The sequence below is a fragment of the Sturnira hondurensis genome, unplaced genomic scaffold (genome assembly GCF_014824575.4).
Source record: "Sturnira hondurensis isolate 20B ecotype Veracruz unplaced genomic scaffold, ASM1482457v3 Scaffold0008992, whole genome shotgun sequence".
Classification (NCBI taxonomy): domain Eukaryota; kingdom Metazoa; phylum Chordata; class Mammalia; order Chiroptera; family Phyllostomidae; genus Sturnira; species Sturnira hondurensis.
The window spans coordinates 424,073-449,974 of NW_028081623.1; the positions used below are offsets into that span (position 1 = coordinate 424,073).

Here is a 25,902-nt window from a genome sequence, read left to right on the forward strand (position 1 = left end):
ACCAGCTGTACCAGAGGTCATACGTTTTCCTACTCCAAGCTTTTTGTTTTTTTCCAATGAATTTTACACTGCTCAGCAGGTTTCCTTGTCAACTTTGTGATGGTATATTTTATCTTATTCTTTAGCAGTTCCTGTTCATTAAAAAGAAAAGTTTAGCTCAATCATTTGTGTGTGTGGTTTGAGAGGACCTAATTATCTGACCAGTCTACTGATTTTTTTGAAGAGAATTTTTCTTGATAAGACTTAGTGAAAGAGGAACTGCTGCTTTCTCTGATTTTGATGACTGAAGTTGACCAAGGTGTCTTATTAGACAAGCTCATGTTGCTCATCCTCATAATTAGTAGGGTATAACAGTAAGTTAAGTGTTAATCTTTTTTTTTTTTTTTTTGGTGGGCGGTGGGCACGGAGTCAGCTAAGTCAGCATAGGTGAAAACCGAGGTTTGAAAGGTATACAGTGTTAGGCAACTAAGAGGAGGCTGAGAGATGGAACATGGAATTGAAAAGGAAGATCAGGATCTGAGAGAGGATGATGAGTTAGAGAAAGACTGTCCCATGTGTCTTCAGAATTTAATGAGACAGATGAGAATGCGGCTGCACTTGCTGGGGTTTTTTTGTTGTTGTTACTAGGAACAAATTATTTCTCCCATCATTTTGCTGTTATTCTGCACTGACCAGACCCCATGCAAAATACCATTTACTTTTGATTGCCAAGGATAACCAGACTGATAAGGAATTCATGTAAGTCAGGTCAGATGAGGAATGATCAAAATAAATCTCTACTGAAAGGAGATTGAAGGGCTACATCTCTGTGGAAGTGAAGACATTGCCACTATACAGAAATGAGTATGCTGTGACTAGTGAAATAGTAGAAATCTTTAGTTTTGCATTATTGTAGCTATACTACCTAGCACTGTGTTTATTCCACAGCAAATGCTCAACTGATATTTAAATGAATGATTAAAGAATTAAATATGTGTAAAGGGGAATTGCCAGGAAAACAGTATTAAGAATTTTCTAACTGAACAGCTCAACAATAAGATAGTTTCTTTTTCCCTCAAGTTGTGAGCTCCGCATAACAGCAAGCATTCAAGCAGATGCTATATGATCATTCATTAAGAATGATATATGAAGAATTCTTATACTGGATAGAAGCTTGACTATAAAAGAATCCCCACATGCCCATACACATGTATGTGCTCAGCCACAGTTTTGTGAAGTGGGTAAGGTCACAATGTGAAAAAGTTGCTACTTTAAGTTTGATTTGGCAAAAGGAATATGTTGGTTTAGATAGTTCATTTTCTTTCATTTTCTCACCCCACTAGGGTAAGGCTAATCCAAGTTTTCTGGCTTGGAGTTTATACAATCTGGAGGGATTCTTTTTTTAAAAATAGAATCCAAAATTAAGTATAAAAATGAATGTTTATTTAGTATAAAAAAAGATCACAGAAAATAAAAAATATAAACACAAAATTAAAAATAGCTTATTACTTATTATAACATTACTATTATTAATTGACACACCCCTTCATGCTTTTTTCTACCTATTTTTGCCACATATTCTTCAGTCACCCTTTTGCATAACAATAGTTTTATATTTTCTATAGATAATTTTTTTTCTTGCCCAAGGCTTGACAAACTATGGCCCATAGACCAAATCTGGCCTGCTTCTTTTCGTGAAGTTTTTTTGGAACATGAGTGTCTCAAAGTTATCTACAGCTGCTTATGCACTCTACAGCATCAGAGTCGAAAGACAAACACAAAGCCGAAATATAAAGCGTCTGGTACTTTACAGAACAGAACTCTTGCTCTAGTACATTTGATGAAAATTTAACTTTTTATTATTGATAGCTGAGAAACTAAAAGGAATTTTTAAAATCCAGTTACTGGTAATGGCACATCCGTAATTTCCTTCACTTTGCTCAGAGGGTGCGTCTTGCCTGGGGAAAACTCCAGGTCTTTGATCTTGAACAGCTGCCTCCCCACCCCCCCACCCCCCGCCAAGTGTCCATGAAGTGTGGTCATGGTGTGCTGCCCCTAGCAGGGAGCTTGGCAGCACTCACTTAGTTCAGTGATTTCCACCATTGTGCTGTGGCACACTGATGTGCTGGAAGAATTTTTTAAAACATGCAATACTTAACTAGTAAGGGGACTGACCTCTTTCCCTTAGACTGTCTAATAAAAAGTGACAATAGCCAACACAACTGTAGCCATCCTGTGTAAATCAATCAAAATTAATACCTATTTTTTTGTTATGCTGCAGAATTTTAGTAATTAGTGTATATGTGCTATGAGGTGAAAAAGGTTGAAATCACTGGTTTAGAGCCTTTTCCTTAAAGACTGGATCTATATGAATTATGTGGTCCAGGGGGGAAGAGCTATTGCAGGGACTGGGCAGATGAGGAAATGTTGTGCATCCTTTTTTAAAAAATTATTTTTAAAGATTGATTTATTGTTACAGAGAGGAAGGGGGGGAGAAAAAGAAAGAAACATCAATGTGTAGTTGCCTCTTGCATACCCCCTACTGGAGACTTGGCCTACAACCTAGTTATGTGTCCTGAATGGGAATTGAATCAGTGACCCTTTGAATCATAGGCCAGCACTCAACCACTGAGCCACAGCAGCCAGAGCAAATATAGTACGTCCTTGATGGAAGTTACAGCATCACCTTAGGGTATAGGTAGAGACAAGTACCTAGGCTTGAAGCTGGTATTACTGCTACCTCATGTGTCCCCAAAGGAGAACAGGTCAAGCCTCGCAAGGCGGTCTTCCAAGTTAAAGGACCCTGAAGTTGACTTCATGATAAATCTACCTATTTTCCCCAGGACACATAAGTTTCTTCTCACGCACTAGCAATCCTCCTGTTTTCTACCGCCACCACTGCCAGCCTTCCTCTAGATAAGAAACTTAAACTTAGGAAACTTAAACCCAGTGATATCAGTCGAGGAATAAAATTATATCAAGGACATATAGTTCTTAGAGAATCTTTCAGGTGAGATAGGACAAAATTATCACAAATTAGGGACTGGGATGAATCAATGAGTAGTGTATGTTAAATATAAAATGAGCAGTTGAAGTGAAGGGATTGGATTACACGCTGGATCAATTTATGGTAACATGGTATCAGATGGTCCCTGGCTGTAGGATTCATGAATGCCCAAATTCTATTCGTGACCAAAGTACCTACTTTTCCATTCTCTGATTCCAAGCTGTTATTTGCACAGGCAAGCAGTAAAAGAGTATATGCATGTGTTTATGTGTGTGTATATTTTGTTGTTGTTTTCATCGCTCCTGCTGCTGTTACTGTTTTCAGGGCTTGGGCCTTAGCTAGTAAGCCGGTGGAAATCCTAGGGGAGCTCCTTCCCACCTTCATTTCCTGAAAATTCAAACCCAAGCTTGAGGCTTTATCAGATTTCAGTAGGTCTTGTAACAGAGGCAGAGAAAGGGGACAAAGAGGAAAGAGAAGAAAAACTCCTTTTAAGCAAGTCCTCTTAAGCTTCACAGGAGGCAGAGGCAGAAAAGATCAAGCTGTACCCATGTGCTACATTTAAGCAGTGTTCTCACCTGCTGACCAACATGGCCCAGTCTATGAAGAGATCGCCTTTACCTATTTATATATGATTGTCCTTCAAGTCGAACATTAAAAAGACCTTTTGTAGTTTTAGTGTCTATAAATTTGACTGTCCGCAGGTAATTTACAGTTTTCTAAATGCAGGAATCTGAATCACAGGCGTGCTGTGAGACTGGTGTATGGCTATGAGTGGTTTAGTGACTGAGCCAACACTGTTGCCAAGCACATACCTTTTAGGAAGGCTTCTGGATATGAAATAATTCTTAAAATGGTTCCAAAAAACAGTAATTGAGAGCATGCTCTAAAACTCTTATGATTTCTAGTTTTAAAGTTTTGGTAACTTTACTGGTAATTTTAAACTTATGGCCAATGTAAATGGAATGGAAGAAGGAGCTAGAACCATCTGTTACTGTTCATTGTTATTTAGTACACTTAAACAGTCCTGTACATCTGTTAATCTATTGCTGCAAACAGACCACCTCAAAACTTCATAGCTTAAAGGAATGTCAATTTTTATCGCAATTTTGTGGATTAGTCTGTTTCTATGACCTAGGATCGCGAATATAAATCAGCCGACATTATGGAGCTGGTCCCAGCAAGGGTAGGTAGAATGAGTAGGACCCGGGTTTCCATGTTGTCTTTCCTGCCAAGTTTTAGGGCAGCACTTCCAAGACGACAAGCCACAATGTGCAAGCTTCTCTTATATTTCCTGAGATCCTATTGATTAAAGCAAGTCATTTGGCTGAACAAACTCAGGGTCAGTGGGGGAGAACAGGAGCTTGGTTACTGAGAGGCATTAAAAGTCATTACAGGAATGATATACCACTGAACCACATCTCCACTGCAGATGGTTGTTTATCTCTCTCCAGACCATACAGTTGGGCCGTGTTTGATGTGACTTGAAGTCCGTAACTTCATTCCATGCCACTAATCTCTTTCTTATCCTCCACCCTACACAGCTCCCAGAACTCCCCTAGCACCAACCCGTGGTTGGATATTTATTGATGTGCCTACCTAGAATGTTATCTGTCTCCATTTTACTCCCCAGGTGCATCCCTTTCATCCTTCAGGTATATTGTCACTTTAGAGAAGCCTTCCCACTCTAGGTAGATTTTATATGGTCCTTGCATACTTTATTTTTCCATTATAACATTAGTAGTAGTTACTAATGTCTGTCTGCCCATTATAATACATGTTTCAGGAGGATTTTGTCTAATTCATTTTTGTATTCAACTCCACTTTCTTTCATTCCCACCTCAACTTCATTTGTTACAATCCTGTGTACATAGTAGTTACTCAGTGAACATTCAGTGAATGAATATGCCTGGTACAGTAATTTTCTTAAATAACTACTAAGACCTAAAAGACTATTTGTGTTTAATTCCTTATACAGCAGCTGTTTTTTATCTAGCCCCTTTTCCCTTCACTGTTGGAATTCTGTTTGTTACTTAAGGCTTTTGTCCTCCTCCTCTTCCAGTCCTTCAGCTATGCTTTTTAAAAACTAATCCATTTATTGTGGCCTCTTCTGTTTTTGATGTATCCTTTTTTAAATTTCTCCCTTTTTTGTTTCTTGCTTTTTCTGGTTATTTTTCGTTGTGGAAATCACCGGGTGATAACATTTCTTCTTTCCAGAGTGAATTGTTTGTGTTTTCTTTTCCTGGATAATTTTCAGTGATACTCACCACTCAGGAGTTTTGTTTTTATATTTTAAATTTCTGGGTTTTACCTTTTTGTCCTCTTACATGCCATGTAACTGAGGTGTTATACTTTATTTAGGAAATTGCTCCATGAGATCATTGCATAATAAAGTAATTATAAGAATTCAAACAATTTTTTAATCTCTAGTGTTACAATTCCTTTTGTAATGTCTTATATCAAAACTCCATATTCAGGATAATAATGGGACATTTCATGTGAGTACTTTGTTTACAGCATCCAGGAACATATTGAAAGGTTAGCTTTTATATGAGAAAACCTAGGATGGATAGTCCCAGAATAGATTTTAGAAATTTGAGGGCGTGCATATATACTCATAAACACACACAAGCTGGAATGTTTTGCCATTAATCTAGGCCCTTATAATCATAGAAGACTTTATATGTTGGATTGACAAAAAGTCCATTTAGTTTTTTTCCATACAATAGAAGACATGGTTTTCATTTTCACCAGTGACTTTATTGATTTGGATGTTTTGAATATGTCAGCTATCCCCTGCTATTGACTTCTGGTGGGTAGAGGCCAGGGGTGCTGCTAAACATCTTCCAATACTAAGACAGTCCCACAGTGAAGAACTATTTGGCCAAAATGTTAGTAGTAGCAAGAAACCTTGCAAATCACTTTTGATGCATTTGATCAGTCACAGCACCTTCTCCAAATACTGCACAAATCTTTTCTTACATTTCAGTTTCATCTATACCTTTCTTGAAATAATAAAGTATAATATGCTAAAAGTGTTACCTATTTTATTCCATCTTCTAGCTGCACAGAAATTCACTAATTTTGATAGTTTTTTTAAACTGCAGGCTAATATGACCACTGTCATGATACAACTTAACGAAATTGTTTAGAATGAAGTTAAAGACAGTAAAGCACTACTAAATCATACAGAAAAAAGTAACGGGCTTTTTGGCCAAACCAGTATTAAGTCATGTGATTGTTATTTTCACATTCAGTATATTTTACATAGTCATTGAAATTACATCTTTAAAAATTATTTTCCTTAATTAGTGTATTTTTATTGGATTATTAAAATAGTAATTGTTGCAGACAATTAGTATTAAGCCGTTTTAGTACTTATAGGCAGTTGGTTGTCAAGTAAGGATCTACATATCCTGGTATTTTCCAGTCTTTTCGCTGTCATTAACTGATTCAATAATAAATGAACCTCTTTTTCTAATCAGATTCTTATTCTGACCTGTTATTTAATGTACGTGTTTGGAAAATATGAAAGGAATTTTAACTGCGGAAGTGGTGGATGTTTGTGATTTCTTTTTCAAGATGAGTTCCTTCTCACAAAGTGGATGTAATACAGAAGGAATTGGAGGAAATTGAATTAGTTTTGGGTCATTGTGCCAGTGGCTAACATGTGTGGGGATAGCAATGGCAGTAAGAGAGCCTTCCCAAGACTGTCATGGCTGTGGAAGAAGACTGATGTCTTATATTTTAATGAGTCATTTGTGCTTTAAAATATTTTTGTTTTAAAATAATTTCATACAGAAAAGTTGCAAATCATGCACAAAGAATTCTTATATATTCTTAATCTAGATTAGTCAAATGTTTGTAGCATTTTACCATGGTTCTCTCTTTCTCCATATACACATACATAGTTTTTTTGGAGTCACTTGAGGGTAAGTAACCAGTATTATATCCCTTTTATAATACTACAGGGTGTATATCCTAAAATCAAAGTCACTTTCTTATTTGTTATCATAATCATAATCAGAAAATACAGTTTTTAATTTAATGAGTATTTGCTTACATGGAGCGAAGGTAAAATGAAAGTATAGGCTTGCAAAACGTTCAGGTACTTAAGGGAATTAAAATGTATTTAGCAGGTAATAGGTTAATACAGAAAATTATTCTATTTTAGAATATGATGTGATGTAACAAGATTTTTATAAAGGACACATGAAAAGGTACTTTAGAAACATGAAGGGTAAGCAGATAGTGATTTCAACTTAAGGCATCAGGGAAATGCTTCTTGCCTGGTGCAGAGTCAACCCAGGAGAGCTAAAAGCCCTGCCAAAGGACAGTGGGATGGATTCACATCCCAGAATCCATCCTCCATCTTATTTCGCCTTTGATAGTGAAATTTCTAGAGGTGAATGCGTTATTGCAGTAACAGTACTGTAATAACAGATTGTGTAAAATAGACTCTATTTCTACAAAAGTTGATAGAGTTCTGTTTTTCCTTTTAATTAAGCAATTTAACCTTAACACTGTAGAGCTAATAAGAAATAGATCTTTCCTAAGTGCTTCTTCTTATGTTTTTTTAAAGAATACCTTCCTGATTATGTAGGAAAAGAAGGTAATGGAGTTGATTAGCTGTAATTACTTTAAAGGAATGGAAGGAATGTTTTTAAAAACTTAATTAAGCCACTGTCAATCTAGAGTTGAAGAAATAGTCACTGTTTTTATTTCTAGCATTTCTATGTTAAATTTTATGTATGTAAGCTGTTCTTGCATTAATTATCATTGTCCTGAATTAATCAGAAAAGTCTTTAAAAGGTGCTATGGGTATGTAATTTTCAGACTTTGCCAGTTTAGATAAGGAGTGAAGTCAACATACTTAGACTGACAAAAGGTACAGAAAAGTTTTGAAAATCCAGTTACTGAAAATTGCTTATAATTAGTTGGGTTCTTTAATATTAAAATTTTGTTCATTTTTAAGAATAAGGTTATAATGCCAACTGTGATTGTGTGGAAAATTGTAAAACTGTTTCTTGGGTCCCTGTTTCTTAAGCACATATTTTAAGAATTTGTGTTAAATTTGTATCGATGTTTAAATGTGAATTTTTTGTTTTGGGAATTTTTAAGTTCACATAACATCTAGACAGTGTTTTTACAGTGTTAATATCTGGTCCTCTGGCAAGGGGATTTCCGTAATGGAAGTACGAACTATTTAGTAACCCGTTCTTTTTCTTTTGCAAGCTGTTATTTCTTGTTTTTTGGTTAAAAAGTAAAATAAGAGGATTTTTAGATCTCTCTAATGGTAACTGGTTTCCTAACTGCTTTTCTTTATAGAAATGAATGCATTTTTACAGTACAGTAGTAAAAGGGCTAGAATTTTCTTTAAAACACAGATTTTTCTCCTCTGATTTTTGAATTCTTCAATCTCATCTCTTACATCATTGAATAATTTTTCTGAAGTCTTTAATGCTAGGGTTTAGGGTTAGAGAGCCTGTGGAGCTATCATCTGGGACTGTGTACTTGGAAAGAGCACGGTATGTTTTGAGAAGGCCAAAACCACAACCACATTCTTCAGTCTCCTTTTTTAAACCTCAATGTCCTAGTTTCTAAGCTATCTTTGTAATTTTTTAATGGTTCTTGTGGACATTTTCCTGCTGTTTTGTGTCCTGTTCGTGATGATCTGTGAAATTCAAAGATGAGCTTGGTCTGCAAAAGTTAAAAACATGACATGGAGCACCGATATCTGCGGGACAGTCTATGAAATTTCAGTCCCCAGCATTTTTCAGTTTATCATCATTATGAAAGACTTTTGTATATAATTGTTCTTTGCAATCCCCTCATCAAAGACAGGGCATTCCCCAGGCATAATTAAGTAATCCAAAACATTATCTCCAAACCTTAATGTAGTCTGTTTTTAACTGCAGTGTTCAATATTCATTGAATTGATGTACCATGACTATTTAATCATCTGTTATTTTGGATATTTAAAGACCTGTTTAAAAAATATGATTAATGTATATTCATGTAAATGTGTTTTTATATTCATATTAAAATACATTTGGGGTTATATTTTAAATTATTTTCTTAATTTCTAGTTCAGGAATGAAACTATTAGATCAGAAAACATGATTATTATTTTTATGTATTTGTAGGTGCTGTACCAGAATCTATGTGCACTACTTTAAGAAACTAAGATCAAATAGTTACATTCTAGATTATAATATAAAATAACTTAATTTAGAATTAAATGAAAGTTTCCATTATTTCATGGTACAGTCATGATAGAGGTGGCAATATGGTGTACCGGAAACCTATATGCTGTAGCCGGGTGTCCAGCCTTTTGGCATCTCTGGGCCACACTGGAAGAAGAGTTTTCTTGGGCCACATGCAAAATACATTGCGACACATAATCACAAAGAATCTCATAATATAGGTAAATTTACCATTTTGTGTTGGGCCACATTCATAGCCATCCTGGGTCACATGCACCCCGCGGGCTGCAGGTTGGACACCCTGGCAAGGTATCCATTTCATGTAATGAATTAGCTTCTCTCCTGTGCATCTAAAAGGATACTAGTTAGGGATATCCTTAAAAATTGGGACTAAAGTCATTTTTCATATCTTCCATATAACTTTCAAGCTGTGTGGCCATGTGCAAATCAATTGAAATCTTTTGCCCCTCAGTTTTACTGTCTTAAAACAGATGTTAGACTCTTTCTTTAAGCATGTTATGTTCAAAAGTGTCCAGCACTATATTAATAACCACATAGCTTGCTTTCAAATTTACCTTAGTACCTATACTAAAGTGGTTAACTGCTATATTGGAATCAGCCTTTACTAATACTACTGTTTACTTGGTGGAAAGGTCACTTATTGGAAAACAGTTTATTAAAGGGAGTAAGAACATAGAATTTGAACTCACAAATTATCTGCATTGGAATTTCAGTTCTGTCACTGAAGTTTGTGGTGTTGGGCAAACTGTTTATCTTCTTTAATCATGAGTTTCTCTAAGTTTTTTTTAAAATAATAATAAAAATTAATTGGAGTTATATTTGAAAGTGCTTAGCACATTTCCCAACACATTTTAAGCATCAATGAGTGTTAGCTTTTGATAACTATTTTTAGTGTAGCTATTGTGTATTTATCACTGCATAAGAAATTGCCTCAAAAGTAGTCATTTAAAATAACAATGACTATTTATTATCTCTCTTTTTTTTTCTGTGGATCAGGAATTCAGGACAGCTTAGCTGGGTTGTTCTGCTTGGTGGCTTCTCATGAGGTTGCATTCAAGATGTCAGCGGGGGCTGTAGTCAGTTAAATGTTACTTTAAACCTAATGACTATAAATTGTATATGTTGCAGACTATGTCTTCAGCAGTGGTACAGTTATATGCAGCAGATCGGAATTGTATGTGGTCGAAGAAGTGCAGTGGTGTTGCTTGTCTTGTTAAGGACAATCCACAGAGATCTTATTTTTTAAGAATATATGATATCAAGGTGAGTTTTGCTTTGCTTCCCCTTTAAACTAGTTATAATTAGGTTTCACCTCAATTATAACTTACTATATATTTGTTTATCCCATATATAATATGTAAATTATACTTAACAAGGATGGAGCTTGGTGTTTGATATTGAAGCACAGGCATTGAGACCAAATGGGAGCATGTCCCAAGCCAGAATATGAGTAGTTACCTACTTTATCTTTCTACCGCCATTGTTTACGTTTTAAGCCTTTGGGTCTTAGGCTTTCCCTACATTCTCTTCTTTTCCAATGGTACTATTTTATTCTATCCTGTCCATTACAGACCAGCATATAAGTCCTTTTAGGAACTCCAAAAATATATTTTAGTTTGGTGTGTACTCTCATTTACTCCAGTCCAGTTTTAAAACATTATGCAATATCTACTAATCATGTATTTGCCACTCATTTTTCCTTATGTTCCTTCTTAGCAGAGGTATCTTTCAGATTCTTACAGCTTTGTATCCCTCACTGTGAATCACAGATCCCCATTATACTGGATGGGATGCCCTTTGTCAGTAGTCATCCTTCATAGTTGGTGTAAAAGTAATTCTCCTTTTGCTGAGATGAATCTCCATTTATCTTTGAAAACCTTTTTCATAGTAAGCCTCTTTAATATTTGTATGTAGCAATACTTATAATGGGATTATAATTACAAAAAACTAAAATGTACTTTGAACTCTTACATGATACTTACGGTGAGATAGATTGTAATCAAACTGTTTTTACTTCTCTGTGCCCAGCATATTTCCTTGTAAATTAGGATAACTGTCTAGGCCTGTAGCAAAGTATTTCCCTGAAATTAAATGAGATTTAAGTTACTGCACTTTGTAAATTAGTGCTTCTTAACATCTGCACCCCCATACCTAAGTGTGCTGAGAGATGTGGCACACTTGCTGTCACTACAGTAGCTTAGTGTGGCAGTGACTCTGGGGGTTGGGGAAACATGTGCATAGTTTGAAAGAAACCCCTAAGACCTTTGACAGACAGGGTGGGACAAAAGTAAATCTATAGTTGTTTGTATGAAAATAATTTAAGAATAAATTTTTGCTTACTCACAACTGTAAACCTACTTTTGCCCTACCCTGTATTTCTCATCAATGAGAAGTACTGTTTAGAAATGGAACACACATGTAACTCCACACAGAAAAAAAAGGACTTCACTTACAGTGGTCATAATCGATGTACAGCGTATTGTAGATATTTTTAAATTGTGGTATAGGTATAACCTTGCATTTCCAAATTGGGCAGTGATTGTATATCCCTAACCACCTATTTTCAGTTGTAGATAACCATTGCTGAATACTTGCAATTAGCCACCTTTGGTATTAAGGTTAATTATATTTCTTATACTAGGGCTATAAATATGACAATTACCCATGGCTCTTTTAACAATAGTTTAACCATGGTGCACTGTAATCATTGGTTTCTTTCTGCATGTGATTGATACTGCTTAAACCAGTGTTTCATTAGGAGGCCACTCTGCAAAAGTTGGGAATTCAAAGACTGTTAATGAGCAGTACAGAGAAGATGGATATAATTGACACTCCCAGCACCTGCAGAATTGAGATAAAGAGCATGAAATCTTCCTGTAATATTTAATAGCGCACAGTCTATAAGTATTGAGTTGAAACTATATATTGATAATCAGCACATGTACAAAAGTGTCCTCCTTTATAACATTGATCTAGTAATTGTTCTAGTTATGCAATTGAACAAGTATAGATATATGTGGGCCTGCTTGGCTAAATGAGATTATATCTTAGTTTACCAAATTAAACTCACTTGGTATGTAATTTTTATGAAAGAAACATTATCCATTGTTTACTCTTTTGTTATTAAGAAGTTACTAATTAAATTATATGATGTGTTATATATGTTGTATGTGTGTATGTAAAAACTATTGTGAATGTATGTAATCTCTTAATACTAGTCACCTGCTTTGTTTTATTCCTAGAGATTATTTTTTGGTAACTCTGTAACTTTTACTTTTTCCTAGGATGGGAAATTATTGTGGGAACAGGAACTATACAATAACTTTGTATATAATAGTCCTAGAGGATATTTTCATACCTTTGCTGGAGATGTAAGTTGTATTTTTTTCTTACTGACTTGTTTAATGTAATTGTTTTTACATTTGTCTGTGGAAGGCGTGTATGAGCTTTTTGTGTAAACATTGTATAAAAAAGAATTATTTTACTTTTAAAAACTTCATAGACATTGTAGCTAAATCAGAAGAACTAGCTAAGATTTTAAGGCCAGAAAGAAAATTTTTTAAAGGACTGTAAATGTAATTTGCTGTGTAGAAAAGGAGTTGGCTTTTTTTTTTATTCTCTCTCTGTCATTAGGTAGGTAATTTAATCTCTCAGTTTGACTTTGGGCAAATAGTTTAACCTCTGTGGGTTTAGTTTTCTTATGTATAAAAATGAAGTTTTAATTGTTCACTAATCCCTGGCAACTTTTAAATATTCAATGTTTTATTGCTATTCAAATTATTTTCTGAAAGAATAGTTCATGACCTAGAAGAGTGCTAAAATACAGTTAGTGGGGGAGAAAACAGTTTTTAAAATTTATTGCATTTACTGGGGGGAAATACTAGAAGGATTTTTATACCGTATGCTCACTGGGATTTTCTGAGTGAGTGGATTATGGGTGAGTTTAATTTTCTTTGCTTTTATACTTGTATTTTTAAAATTTTCTAAAATGAGAAAAAGGTTTAGCTTAGATGTCTTTTCTGACATCTGTCTTTTCTGACAGTATTTTCTAGGTATGATTTTTCATATTTCTCTTGATAGGATATAAATATATACATATTTAAGTGTGCACTAATTTCCATAATAAATAATGTCATTATGTTTCCATATTTTTAATAATTAACCTGACTTAAGGTGATAATTTAACTGTCTATAATTAAGCTATAAAATAAAAACATTAGTAAAGATAGAGTTGACCTACAGTTTACCAACTTTTACAAGTATTTGCTTTTCTAATCTGAATTATGTACAGAGCTCTACTGAAGGATCAAATTCAGTTTGCTACTTAGTTTTTTATTGAAGGTATTCAATATTTTAGCATCTGCCGTGATTGGTAACTTTCTAATAGTAATCTTTTATTTTACCTTTTTACTTTTTGCCTTTTTAAATTATTCAGGTAATAAAATCAGTTCTTATTTGCTAAAAAAGTCAAGCTTTCCTTCTTCAGAAATGTATTTCTGTTGAGTGTCAACTTTTTTGTTATATGAAACTAAATTCATGTTTTTTGTTATTTATGTTTTTCATGAAAATATTTTAGACTTGTCAAGTTGCTCTTAATTTTGCCAATGAAGAAGAAGCAAAAAAATTCCGAAAAGCAGTTACAGACTTGTTGGGTCGGCGACAAAGAAAATCTGGTAAACATTTATTTTTTAAATTCCTTTAAACAGGAGCTGGCAAACTATGGCTTATCAGACAAATCTAGCCCACTACCTATTTTTGTAAATAAATATTTTTTTGAAACACAGCTATAGTTGTTGGGTTACACATTGTTTGTGGCTGCTTTTTGTCACAACACAGTCGGATAGCTATGACAAAGATTGGCACAAAAAACCTCATATATTTACTATCTGGTCCTTTATTTTAAAAAGTTCGTTAGTCCTTACCTTAAAAGAAATAATATTTTTATTAAGAACTAATATTTTTCAGATTTGCTGAGGAACTCCAATAACCCTTTTTTGTCAGCATATACTTTTAAATTTGCATTTTGATGGTATTATTTGGAATTTACACTTTTAAAAGTATTTTGTACTTTGTGAACAAATACTTTAGGCAAACCTTGAAGCAAATAAGCAGAGTTGGGAAGAAGATCTGCAAACATTGCCTCCTCTCTTTGTTCTTAAAATTGTAAATTATGAAACCATGAGGAACTTAGTTTAATGCATGACTCCAATACATATAAAACAATGAGAGAATGATGCATTGCAATACAGAGCTTTAAATTAGTGGTAAGGAACCATTTGACAACAGTGTGCCAGGCCTTTCTATTGTAAAGTAGAAGGGTGATTAGGAAAGGTGAACCTCTCCAGAATCACCTGTTCTTTTAAATTATATTTTATTGATTATGCTATTACAGTTGTACCAATTTATCCCTCTTTGCCCCCCCCACTCCATGCAGCACTCCCCAATCTTTTAGGCAATCCCTACACCATTGTTAATGTCTCTGGGTGATGCACAAAAGTTCTTTGGCTATTCCATTTCCTATACTGTACTTTACATCCCCATGGCTACTCTGTAAGTACCTATTTCTATTTCTTAATCCCCTCATTTGCCTACACTCCCCTTCCATATGGCAACTATCAAAATGCTTTCTGTATCTGTGATTCTGTCTCTGTTCTTCTTGTTTGCTTAGGTTTTTTTTAGATTCAATTGTTGATAGAAATGTGTTTCTTGCCATTTTATTGTTCATAGTTTTATTGTTCATGTTCTTTTTCTTAAATAAGTCCGTTTAACATTTCATATAATAATGGTTTGGTGATGATGAACTTCTTCAGTTGTTTTCTTGTCTGGGAAGCTTTTTATCTGCCCTTCAATTCTAAAGGATAGCTTTTCTGGGTAGAGGAGTCTTGGTTATAGGTTCCTACATTCATCACTTTTAATATTTCTTGCCAGTCCCTTCTAGCCTGCAAAGATTCTTTTGAGAAATCAACTGACAGTCTTATGGGAACTCCCCTGTAGGTAACTTTGCTTTTTTCTTGCTGCTTTTAAGATTCTCAATCTTTCACCTTTGGTATTTTAATTATGATGTGTCTTAGAGTAGACCTCTTTGTATCCATCATGTTTGGGACTTTCTGTGCTTCTTGGACTTGCATGTCTTATTTCCTTCACCAAACTAGGGAAGTTTTCTGTCATTATTTTTTTCAAATGGATTTCCAGTTTCAGTTTCTTGCTCCTTCTCTTCTCCTTCTGGTACCCCTAGGATGTGAATGTTGGAATACTTGAAGTTGTCCCAGAGGTTGTTCATGCTATCCTCATTTTCTTGGATTCTTTTTTGCTACTTGTTTGTCTGATTGGTTGTTTTTTGTTTCCTTATGTTCCAAGTCAATGATTTGACTCTCAGCTTCATTCACTCTACTGTTATTTTCCTGCAAATTATTCTTTATTTCAGTTAGTATATCTTTCATTTCTGACTGGACTTTTTTTACGCTGTTGAGGTCCTCACTAAGTTCCTTGAACACCCTATAACCACTGTTTTTGAGCTCTGCATCTGACAGAGTGTTTATCTCCATTTTGTTTAGTTTTTTTTTTCCGTGGAGTTTTGATCTGTTCTTTCATTTGGGCCGTGTTTTTTGTCTCATTTTGGCAGCCTCCCTTTGTTTGTTTCTATGTATTAGGTAGAACTTCTTTGACTCTGTGTCTTGGTGGCATAGTCTAATGTAATAGGTCCAGTGGCAGAGCCTCCTCCATCACCCAAGTGGGTGCTCGAGGTGCACCTTTTGTGTGGTCTGAGTACACCCTCCTGTTGTAGTTGAGCATTGGTTGCTATTGGCAGATCAGTGGGAGGGATTTAGCCAGGCCAGTCAGCTGCAAGGACTGACTGTGACCACTGTCCACCAACCTCCACTCCCTGTGGAGGATCAGTTGTGCAGAGGCAGGGTGGTGGTGCTCCAATATGGTTTGTAGCCATCCACTGGGTGTGCTCGCCCTAGGCTTTCCTGGGTAGTGCAGGCCAAAGTCAGCCTTGACCTATGTTTTGCCCAGGGCCACCCTGCATGGCCTATAAAGCAATCTGAGACAGCTGCCATTTGTTCTGGGATTGGAGATTCCCAAGGGAAACCAAGCTGTGAATGTAGGGTGGCTGCTGCTAGTGCTGTGCATGGGGCCACATGACAAGAGGTATGGCAGCTGGGGGCTCACAGAGGCCAGCCGTTGCTTGTTTAAAAGGATTTAGGAAGTAGTGAAGCCTGAGCCAACACCAGTCATTCATATCAAAAAGCTACTGTTAACAGCTGTCAGTGGGTGGGATGGAGCCTCAGGGGATCTAACACAACAAACAGTGTTAGCCAGGTTGATGGATTCTCAGATATAGCACCCACCTACTAGCTCTGTGGCTCTGTTGGGGGTGGGTTCAGAAAAGGGACAGTGGCCTCTGCCTGCCTTTCTGTCTGGGAGAAACTGTCCTCCAGCTCTCACCTTGGTGCCAGACACTTCAGTTCCTTCCCCTATGCCACTGGTACCGTTCAAGTTACTACCCCAGTGCTGGAGCTCAGAGGGAGTGAGTCTGAGTAAGTCCGTATGTGGTTTCTTTAAGAGGAACTGCCCGGGTCTCCAGAAGTTTCTTCTACTGACTCAGTCCCTGATGGTTTTGAAGCCAGAAGTTATGTTCCTGGCACTAGAACCCTGGGCCAGGGGTCAGGGGTCTTGGCGTGTGGCTGGGACTCTACTCCCAAGGTATCTTTTAACCACCATATGGGGGTTTAGGACCAGCTCCTCCTACCAGTCTGGATGAATGTGGTTTCTTTATTTCCAAAGTTGTCAGACTTCCATTCAACTTGATTTCTGATGGTTCTGAGTGGTGATTGTTCTACAATTTAATTGTAATTTTGACGTGATTGTGCAAAGAGGTAACCGGTGTTTACCTATGCTGGTATCGTGACTGGAAATCCCTAAAATTGTCATAAGCAGATCAGTGTGGGAAAAATAACACAAAGGAATTTGTGAGTAGATACTCTACAAAACTAGCTATTCATTTATACTTTTTTGAAAAGCATTTCTGTACATCCAGGGGTACATGTTATCCCAATTTGAAGATCACTGTATTCAAGATTGTACTTTACCAACTAGAGGAAATAAGCCATAAAAATGGAAGAAATTGAAGCCGGAAAACAGGCATGTGAATACATATATTCCAGTTTATACATATTTATTGTTCTTTTAATGGATTTACAAGTGAGAGGTGAGGTGTTGTCTCACTCATATCCCACCTGTAATGAGTGAGTAGAAAAATTACTAGGGACCTACTATTTTTGTTACTTCTTTTGGGGGCTAAGACATTTGCCACTTGATCCCACTTTAGGAAAGGACTTAATGCTACGGAATTATCTCTGGTTCGGTGCCTATTTCAGTGACGTGCTATAGTGATACACCAGGGCCTCACTGAGACTCCTTTTAGTCAAAATACAGGAGTGGGCAAAAGTAAGCTTACAGTTAGTGAGTACACAAAAGAGTTTATTCTTGTAATATTGGGTTAGCCAAAAAGTGTTTAGTTTTTCCTGTAAATGGCACATTTTTCTTTTTCACCAATAACTTTATTGATTTGGATACTTTGAGTAGCTGTCTCCCTCTGGTGGCTTCCAGTGGGTCAAGGCCAGGGGTGCTGCTGAACATCTTGCAGTGTATGAGAATGTCCCACAGCAAAGGATTTTTTGGCCAGAATGTCAGTAGTACCAAGAAACTTTGCAAACAAACCACTTTTGATATGTTCGATCAGTCACAGCACCTTCTCCATACACTGCACAAATCTTTTTTTAAAATTTCAGTTGCATTTTTACATTTCTTGGAATAATAAAGCATAATATGCTGAAAATGCCCCAGGACTCAGACATTTCTGGGTATTCTCATCACCTTTGTGCTTCCATTCTGTCCTGTAGCTTTGAATACTGTCCATATGCTAGTGACTCAAAAAGTTTCATGTACAATACTGACCTCTCCCCCAACTTCAGCTTTAGTTGGGTCAGAATAGCCTTCAGACTTAGCATATCTGAGTGGAACACTTGATCCATGTTCCCCAGTCCCAGTCAGACCTGTTTTTTCTTGCCTAGTCTTCTCAGTCAGAGGCATTGGCTCCACCTTATCACTCTGGTTCACAGTGGTCCCTCATAAATCCTGTCAGTGACTCACACTGGCTCTACCTTCAGAAACACGTCCTGGATCTATTTCTCACCACCTGCTGCTACCACCCTAATTAAAGCCACAATTATCTGTCATCTGGACTGCTCTTAACTCCCTGACTAGTCTCCCTGTTGCCAGTCTACGCCTCCTACCACCTTTTTTTCTACATAGTACCAGAGTAAACTTTGAAAAACAGATTAGATCATGTTACTTGCCCTATAAGAAGACCCAGTGCAATCTAATATATTCCTTAGCCATAGCCTTTGGGACCCTACATTATCCAGTCCCTGACTCTCCTTCTGACTTACCTCCTTCCACTCTTCCCTTCCCATTCTTTTGCCCAATTTTCATGGTGTTCCTTTACGCTGTTTCCTCTTTAGGGCTTTGGAATATGTTGTTCCTCTCTCACTTTATTCAGATGTCTGCTCAAATGTCAGTTTTTTGGAGAGACCTTTAGCTATCTGCACATCAACTTAGGGAAAAGACAGGAGTTTGGGTAAATTAATTTTTTATGTTGATGTTTCTATTATGTATGTCTAATAATATTATTTTAATTTATATTCTAACAGAGAAAAGACGAGACCCCCCAAATGGTAAGTTCTTTAATAATTATTCATCAAAAAGACCTTAGATTCTAGTTTAATCCTTATAGAAACATGTATCATACATTGTGGCTAATATTTAATAGCTGACCTTATACTACAGTTTCGTATGTTCTTATTTTAAAGTAACAGATGATAGATGAGGCCCCGAAAATGTACCATCTGTCTTTTTTCTAGGATGAAGGAATACTATGTAGGGTAAAGATTACTATTATATCTTCATTCTGTATTCATTAATTAAATTTATAAACTGCACAATCTAGTTTTACTATCATCCTTAAAGGGACTAAATTTTGCCTTCCATATTTGTTTATTTCTTACTTTTGAATTATCTATTTGTCTACTGCAAAATACTATTTCACACTAGTAATGTGAAACTAGCCCCTTTCAGAATGAGTACATATTATGATGGTGTGTTTAGAACTGATAGTAGCTGCCCATAACCCTCTGTAATTGAGTAAAGAACACTTGAAGTATTATGGATTCATTTATTTTAAAAATACTATATATGGAAATATTAAGATGTAAATGACAGAGCCCCAGACCTCTGGTGCAGAGATTATCACCTCGACTCCATAAATCTTCCCTGAGATTGTATGCTAAATTTTGTGAGTATATATAATTTTTTTTTTGGGCAGAGGGAATCCATGACTTTGATCACATTTAAATGGGGCCCTTGACCCTATAAAGATAAATAACTATTAGCCCAAGAGCCTTCATTATCATAGGAAATGTAGCTGCTGCTTTAAGCACCTCAAATCCTCTCATCAGAATTAAGGATAATTATTTGCGGAAACACTTAACATAATAACAGTTATTAATATACAACAACTGTAGTGATTGTTGGGGTTTATTTCTTTTAAATGGTTATATTGCTTTCTGATTTGTCCTTAAGTTTCTTTTTCAGTATAAAAATATGAACCAAATATTGTTGTATTAAATTTTGGATTATTTGCTTTACCCGTTTATTTTTAAATGTCTGACTACCTTCAGTAGTACTTACCATGTGTCAAGTATTATATACTTTAACTTTCTATTTTAAATGGGAAATTGAATACAAAGTTTTTAGGGCTGCCGTGGAACTTAAATGAAGCACTTAAAGTGCTTAGCATAGTGCTCAATAAATATTAGTTACTATGATAAAGGCAATAACAATAATAATAGCAGCTACTATTTAATGATCGCTGATGACTTGCCAGGCACTGTCCAGCAGTGTTATGAAGTGTCTCCTGATATCAGCGTATTATAGGTGAGCAGACTAGGGCACAGATCAGTAACCTGTTCAAGGTCACCTAACTAGTAAGTGGTGGAACAAGAGTCAGTCTCAAGAGATCTAACTCCAGAGCCTGGGCCCTTCCTTAATGACTGCTACTCAAGGTTTTGAAGGAGAAACTGAGACCTGGAGAGGGTGACATGACTCAATTTGTGCAGCTAGTGTGTGGCAGAGGCAAAGGAAGCAGTAGAAGCAGCTGAGTCAGAAGTCATTTATCTGTGAGCCTTTACAGCAGTATTGTAATCCTTGTTCCTTGATGTGTGCTCAACATTTTAATCTCTTTTGAGTTTATTAAATTATTTTGCATTCTTTGAGCATTTATCAAGTACCAGTGGGAAAGGCTTCATAGTGGAGGACTCTCTGGAGAAAGTAACCTGAGATTTTAAAGGGTAGATGTTGTACAAGTAGTATCATTAAAGAATGAAAATACTTTGTGATTTTCTAACAATTTAATCTTTTCAGTGGATATAAAGTGTATTTCTGAAGAGGTACCTAATCCATGAGTGGATAAAATTTGGATATTCTTTATGTGACAGTGGTGTCTCAAAATTTTATTACCTCTACTAAGAGAGATACTAATAATTAACATAGCTTCTTTCTCTGAGATTGGTCTTGGTTTTAAATCTTTAGATGTGTAGTTCTGACCCTTTGGTGCAGTTGTTCCAAACTTCTTTTCATTAAATACATAGAGAGTTACAAAAAAATTGTGTCATTAAAAGGCAGAAATACACAGCATATATTGTCAGTATTGTATACTTATTTATTTATAAAATATGTACATAATATGGTATTAATATATTAAATTACAGTAAACAGTGAAATAGTTATTAATAGAAACTTTAAATTTTTTTTCTGCTCTGCAGTTGGTTGTCTTATTCTCCTACTGTGCATGGAGACCCCTAGTTTGGAAACAGATACTATTTTTCTGTATTTGGTACAATACCACTAGGTGGCAGTGGACACCTTAAATGCCTTGCAGTGTCTGTGCTTTGTCTCAGATTCTCATTTAGATTATTAAGTTAGCAGACCTTCTCAAGCTGTAACTATTAAAAAGACACTCTATGTAGAAGTAACATATATTCCTGAAATGCAGTTTGGGGTCTTCTTTAGTAACTCGTAATCCACACATCTTTCTTCTTTCCTTATTGGTCAACCTCACCTTTTAGCTTAGATGCTTTCCAATAAGATGTGTTCTCAATTTCATGTGTGCTTTACATCAGAGGCCTCTGAACCAACTGTATCAACTATTTTACCTTGGTGAGAGTTCCTGCTTTCTCTTATTTAAGGAGAAGACTTGAGTTTGTTCTTTCAGTTTTAAAATCAGAAATGTTTTTCAATGAAAATATTTTAAAAAACATTTCTGTAAAAATTGTCCTTAAATCAGAATAAGGTAATTTGCTGTATGACTTTTTTTCTTTCAAAAAAAAAAAAGGAAGAGAAATAGCCCCTTCCATTTTATATTTACTTAGTACATGTTCTTAGGATGAGTGTAATTTCATAAGTGGAAGAATTAATGCAAACTTTATTAGAAATGCTTCAAGAGTATCTCTGTGGCCACATCTACAAAATTTACTTATTAAAAAGTGACTCTACCTTATACCAGTTATCACTTTTTTTAGTGTGCCACTTTTGAAACAGATATTTAATTTAGCTTTAGATCACCATTTTAAACTTTGTGACACCTCCGAGCTCTAAAGTAAATGACTACTGTCAACCAAAATAATGGTTGAATGTCTAGAAAACCTTTTTTTTAATTTGTCGGTTCTTGAATGATGATCTATTGGACTACATACTGAGAAAACTGATGAAATGATAAAGAAATAACAACTAATGTTTGTAGTGTTAGCATTATCAATCACTTTATGATTTGAAGTTTGTGTAAAAGGTACAAGAATTAATAGAAAGATTAGAGGTCTAGGAACCAAGATGGAGTTCATCTTTGTCCTTGTCATTAATTGTGTGACTTCAGACAGGTTACCTTATGATGCTTCTTGCTCTTAGTTTTACATATAAAATGAGACATTTAGAAAAAACTATGTAATATCCCAGCTAATAGTAATTTTCTGTACATGTCTTTAATCTGGATTTTCTTATATAGACTTAAAAAATGTTTTAGCAAGTACTGAAGTAATCTATATGTAATGACACTAAATAGCCAATGCCAGGGCTTTATAACTGCACGGCTGATGCGTAACAGTTTATTCATGCCTGGTTTTGGGGTAGAGGAAGGAAGGGAAACAGTATGACTCCAGTATGAGTTAAACTTTATTATTCTACATAGTACTTATATTTTGTCTCTGTCCTCTTCATCCTTGAACTTACTACAAGGAATGAGTGGCTGAGTTAATTTCTCTAGTGAATTATGAATTGGACTTACAAAAACCTTTTCTTTATTATTTCCCAGAAAAGAATTCAGTAGCTTGGACAGCTTAAGCTGTTAAAGTTAACTTTACCCAGCTCTTACCATTTAGAACATCCATAATATGATTACTTTATATAATATAAATCAGCATAAAAGTATTTTATTTGCTTTTTTGTAAAAACTAATTACAATCAGCTCTTGAACAACACCATTTGAATTACTCAGGTCCATTTGTGGATTTTTTTTTCAGTAAATAATATGCACTACAGTAAATGTATTTTTTCTTTTTATTTTCTAAATACCATTTTTTCTAGTTTACATTATTGTGAGAATATAGTATATAATACACATAACATACAAAACACATGTTAATTGACTTTTTGTTCATGGTAAGACTGCAAGTTAACAATAGGCTATTAGGTGGGGAGGGGGCAAAATTTACGCACAAATTTTTGACTGCGCAGAGTTGGAGCACTTAACCCTTGTGTTGTTCAAGGGTCAACTGTATTGTTGTTATTTTGTTTTGTTTTAATGGTGAATCTGATGGCTTTTTTATACGGGATGGGAAAAAAGTAGGTATACAGTTTGGATAAAATTAGTACAGTTTAATGCAAAACTAAACTGTTTTGCATACTGACAACTGTAAACCTACTGTTGCTGCGCCTTGCAATTGCTGTATGAACATGTAGTTCAAGAATGGAGTGGTAATAAAGAGAGTGCCTAACTCTTGGTGGTCCTGAATTTTTCTTCAGTCAATGCTTAAATCCTATTCTATTTATACTACTGAGTATCAAGTTAAGAAAGTAAATAATGATTTGCACCATCTTACTGTGGACAGTGTTGCTTGTACTGATTGATAAAGATAAAATAGAAGAAGGAAAGCAGAAATGGGAGAATGAGAAGTAAAATCACGTCACTCAATAGATAAGTCTTTGAAGGTTGAGAATGACCCCAGTTCAGCCATCTAACACATGAATCTGGTTATTCTCAGTAAGTCCCCTTATTTTGTGAAATTACAACAAACACAGAAATCTGATATCTGAACAGCTTTGAAAATTCAAGTCTTTATGTACTCTTTAATAAGCCATCTGTTTTGTTTTGTTTTTCGCTTTTTTTAAATTAAATGTATTGGAGTGGCATTGCTTAATAAAATTGTAAAGGTTTCACTCTGGCTGATGTGGCTCAGTAGATTGAGTGCGGCCTGCAAACCGAAGGGTCACTGGTTCGATTCCAAGTCAGGGCACATGCCTGGGTTGGGGGCCAGGTCCCCAGTTAGAGTCATGTGAGAGGCAGCCGATTGATAATGTCTCTCGCACATTGATGTTTCTCCCCCCCCTCCTCCCTCCTTTCCCTCTCTCTAGAAATAAATAAAATCTTTAAAAAGTTATATAGATTTCAAGTGTAAATTCTATCATACATCATTTGTATATTACATCGTGTGTTTACCACTCAAAGTCCTATCTCTTCATCACCATGTATTTGACCCCTTTTACTCTTTTTTACCTCTACCCCACACTCCTTCCCTCTGGTAGCCATCATGATGCTGTCTCTGCAAGTTTTTGTTTTACTTGTTTGTTCATTTGTTACTTTCAGTTTTAATTCTACATGTGAGTAAAATCATACGGTTCTTGACTTTTTCTGTCTGATCTATTTTGCTTAGCATAATGTTCTCAGGATCCATCCGTATTGTCACAAATGGCAGCATTTCATTTTTTCTTAATGCTGAGAGTAGGATTCCATTGAATATATGCACCACATCTTTATCCAATCATCTATTGAAAGACACTGGTTGTTTCCATGTCTTGGCCACTGTGAATAATCCTGTAGTGAACATAGGGGTGCATATATCTTTGTTAACAAATGTATTTGGATGTTCAGTTAGTTACCCAGAAGAGGGCTTGCTGGGTCATACGGTAACTCCATTCTTGAAACTTTAGGGGAAATTTCCAAACTGTTTTCAATAGAGGTTGTACCATTTTGTACCCCCAACAGCAGTGAAAGAGAGTTCCTTTTCCTCTATAACCTCTCCAACACTTGCTTATGGAACAAATAAGCAATTCGGAAGGATATGCATGTATTACACATTACTGGTCTATTGATAGTAGCCATTTGTTGGGGTAGTTTGTTGTGCAGCAATCAGTAATCAGAATCTTTCCAGACATGCTGTGCCTTCTATCCTCAGCTTTCCTTTTCTTTTTTGGGGTGGGGGCTGATTTTATTAATTTAAGGAAGGAGGGAGAGAGGAAGAGAAACACCAGTGTGTGGCTGTCTCTTGCACACCCCTTTGGTGACCTGGCCCACGACCCAGACATGTGCCCTAGACTGAAATTGAACAAGCGACCCTTTGATTTACAGGCCAGCACTCAATCCACTGAGCCACACCAGCCAGGGCTGATAGTAGCTATTCTGACAGTTGTGAGGTAGTATCTCATTGCAGTTTTGATTTGCATTTCCCTAATAGATAATGAAGTTGAGCATCTTTTTATCTATGTGTTGGGTCTTTTGTATGTTTTAGAAAAGCTGTACCTCAAAGGCAAGGGAAGTAAAGGCAAAGATAAATGAACTATATCAAACTAAAAAGCTTCTGCACAACAAAAGAAACCATCAACAAAACAAAAAAAGATGGCCAATTGAGTGGAAGAGGATGTTTGAAAACAGTACCTCTGGATAAAGGGTTAAATCCATAATATATTAAAAACTCATACAACTCAACAACAACAAAATCCAGTTAAATAGGCAGAGGACTTGAACAGACAACCTTTAATTCTTGATCCAGTTATTTTCAGATTATTCCTTAACATACTGAATTACCATTTAATGACTTTACCCTTATTTTGCACTAGCTGCCATTTTTTCTAAGCAGAATTCATTTATTGCCATCCTGAGCAACTTCCTATGGAATTTTGTATAAAATTATAAGTAGAACTTTTAGATATTTGCCTATTATACTTGTATTTAAGTGTACTTTGAATAGTAAAGGAAAATAGCTGGATTTTGGTGATATTAAACATATTACATATTTTACCAGATTTTTTTACTTGTTTGATAAAGTGTCAGATGGCTTTCATAATTTTATTATATCTTTATTTCATCTTTAATAGTAGAGAGAATAAGGGTTATATATATAATTTACCCAAGTAAATTGTATATATTTTTAAATATATTTTCTTTCAGGTAAATTTTTTTTACCTGAAAATATTTTTCTTTCAGGTAATTTTAGATATCTTTGAGGTTTCTGGCACAATTGAAGAATTACAACCAAATTGGCATTTAATTATCACTTAATATACATCAGCCTATCGATTCTT

At 35.5% G+C, this 25,902-nt stretch overlaps 1 protein-coding gene across 1 annotated transcript in view; it reads left to right on the forward strand.

Moving 5' to 3' along the window:
* The window catches only part of WASL (WASP like actin nucleation promoting factor), a 65,433-nt gene that overhangs the window by 15,574 nt on the left and 23,957 nt on the right, over nt 1-25,902 (forward strand). Inside the window, exons 2-5 of the mRNA XM_037056489.1 lie at nt 10,339-10,473; nt 12,495-12,581; nt 13,787-13,883; nt 18,927-18,950. Coding sequence (XP_036912384.1) covers nt 10,339-10,473; nt 12,495-12,581; nt 13,787-13,883; nt 18,927-18,950 — 343 coding nt within the window. The remainder of the gene's footprint in view (nt 1-10,338; nt 10,474-12,494; nt 12,582-13,786; nt 13,884-18,926; nt 18,951-25,902) is intronic.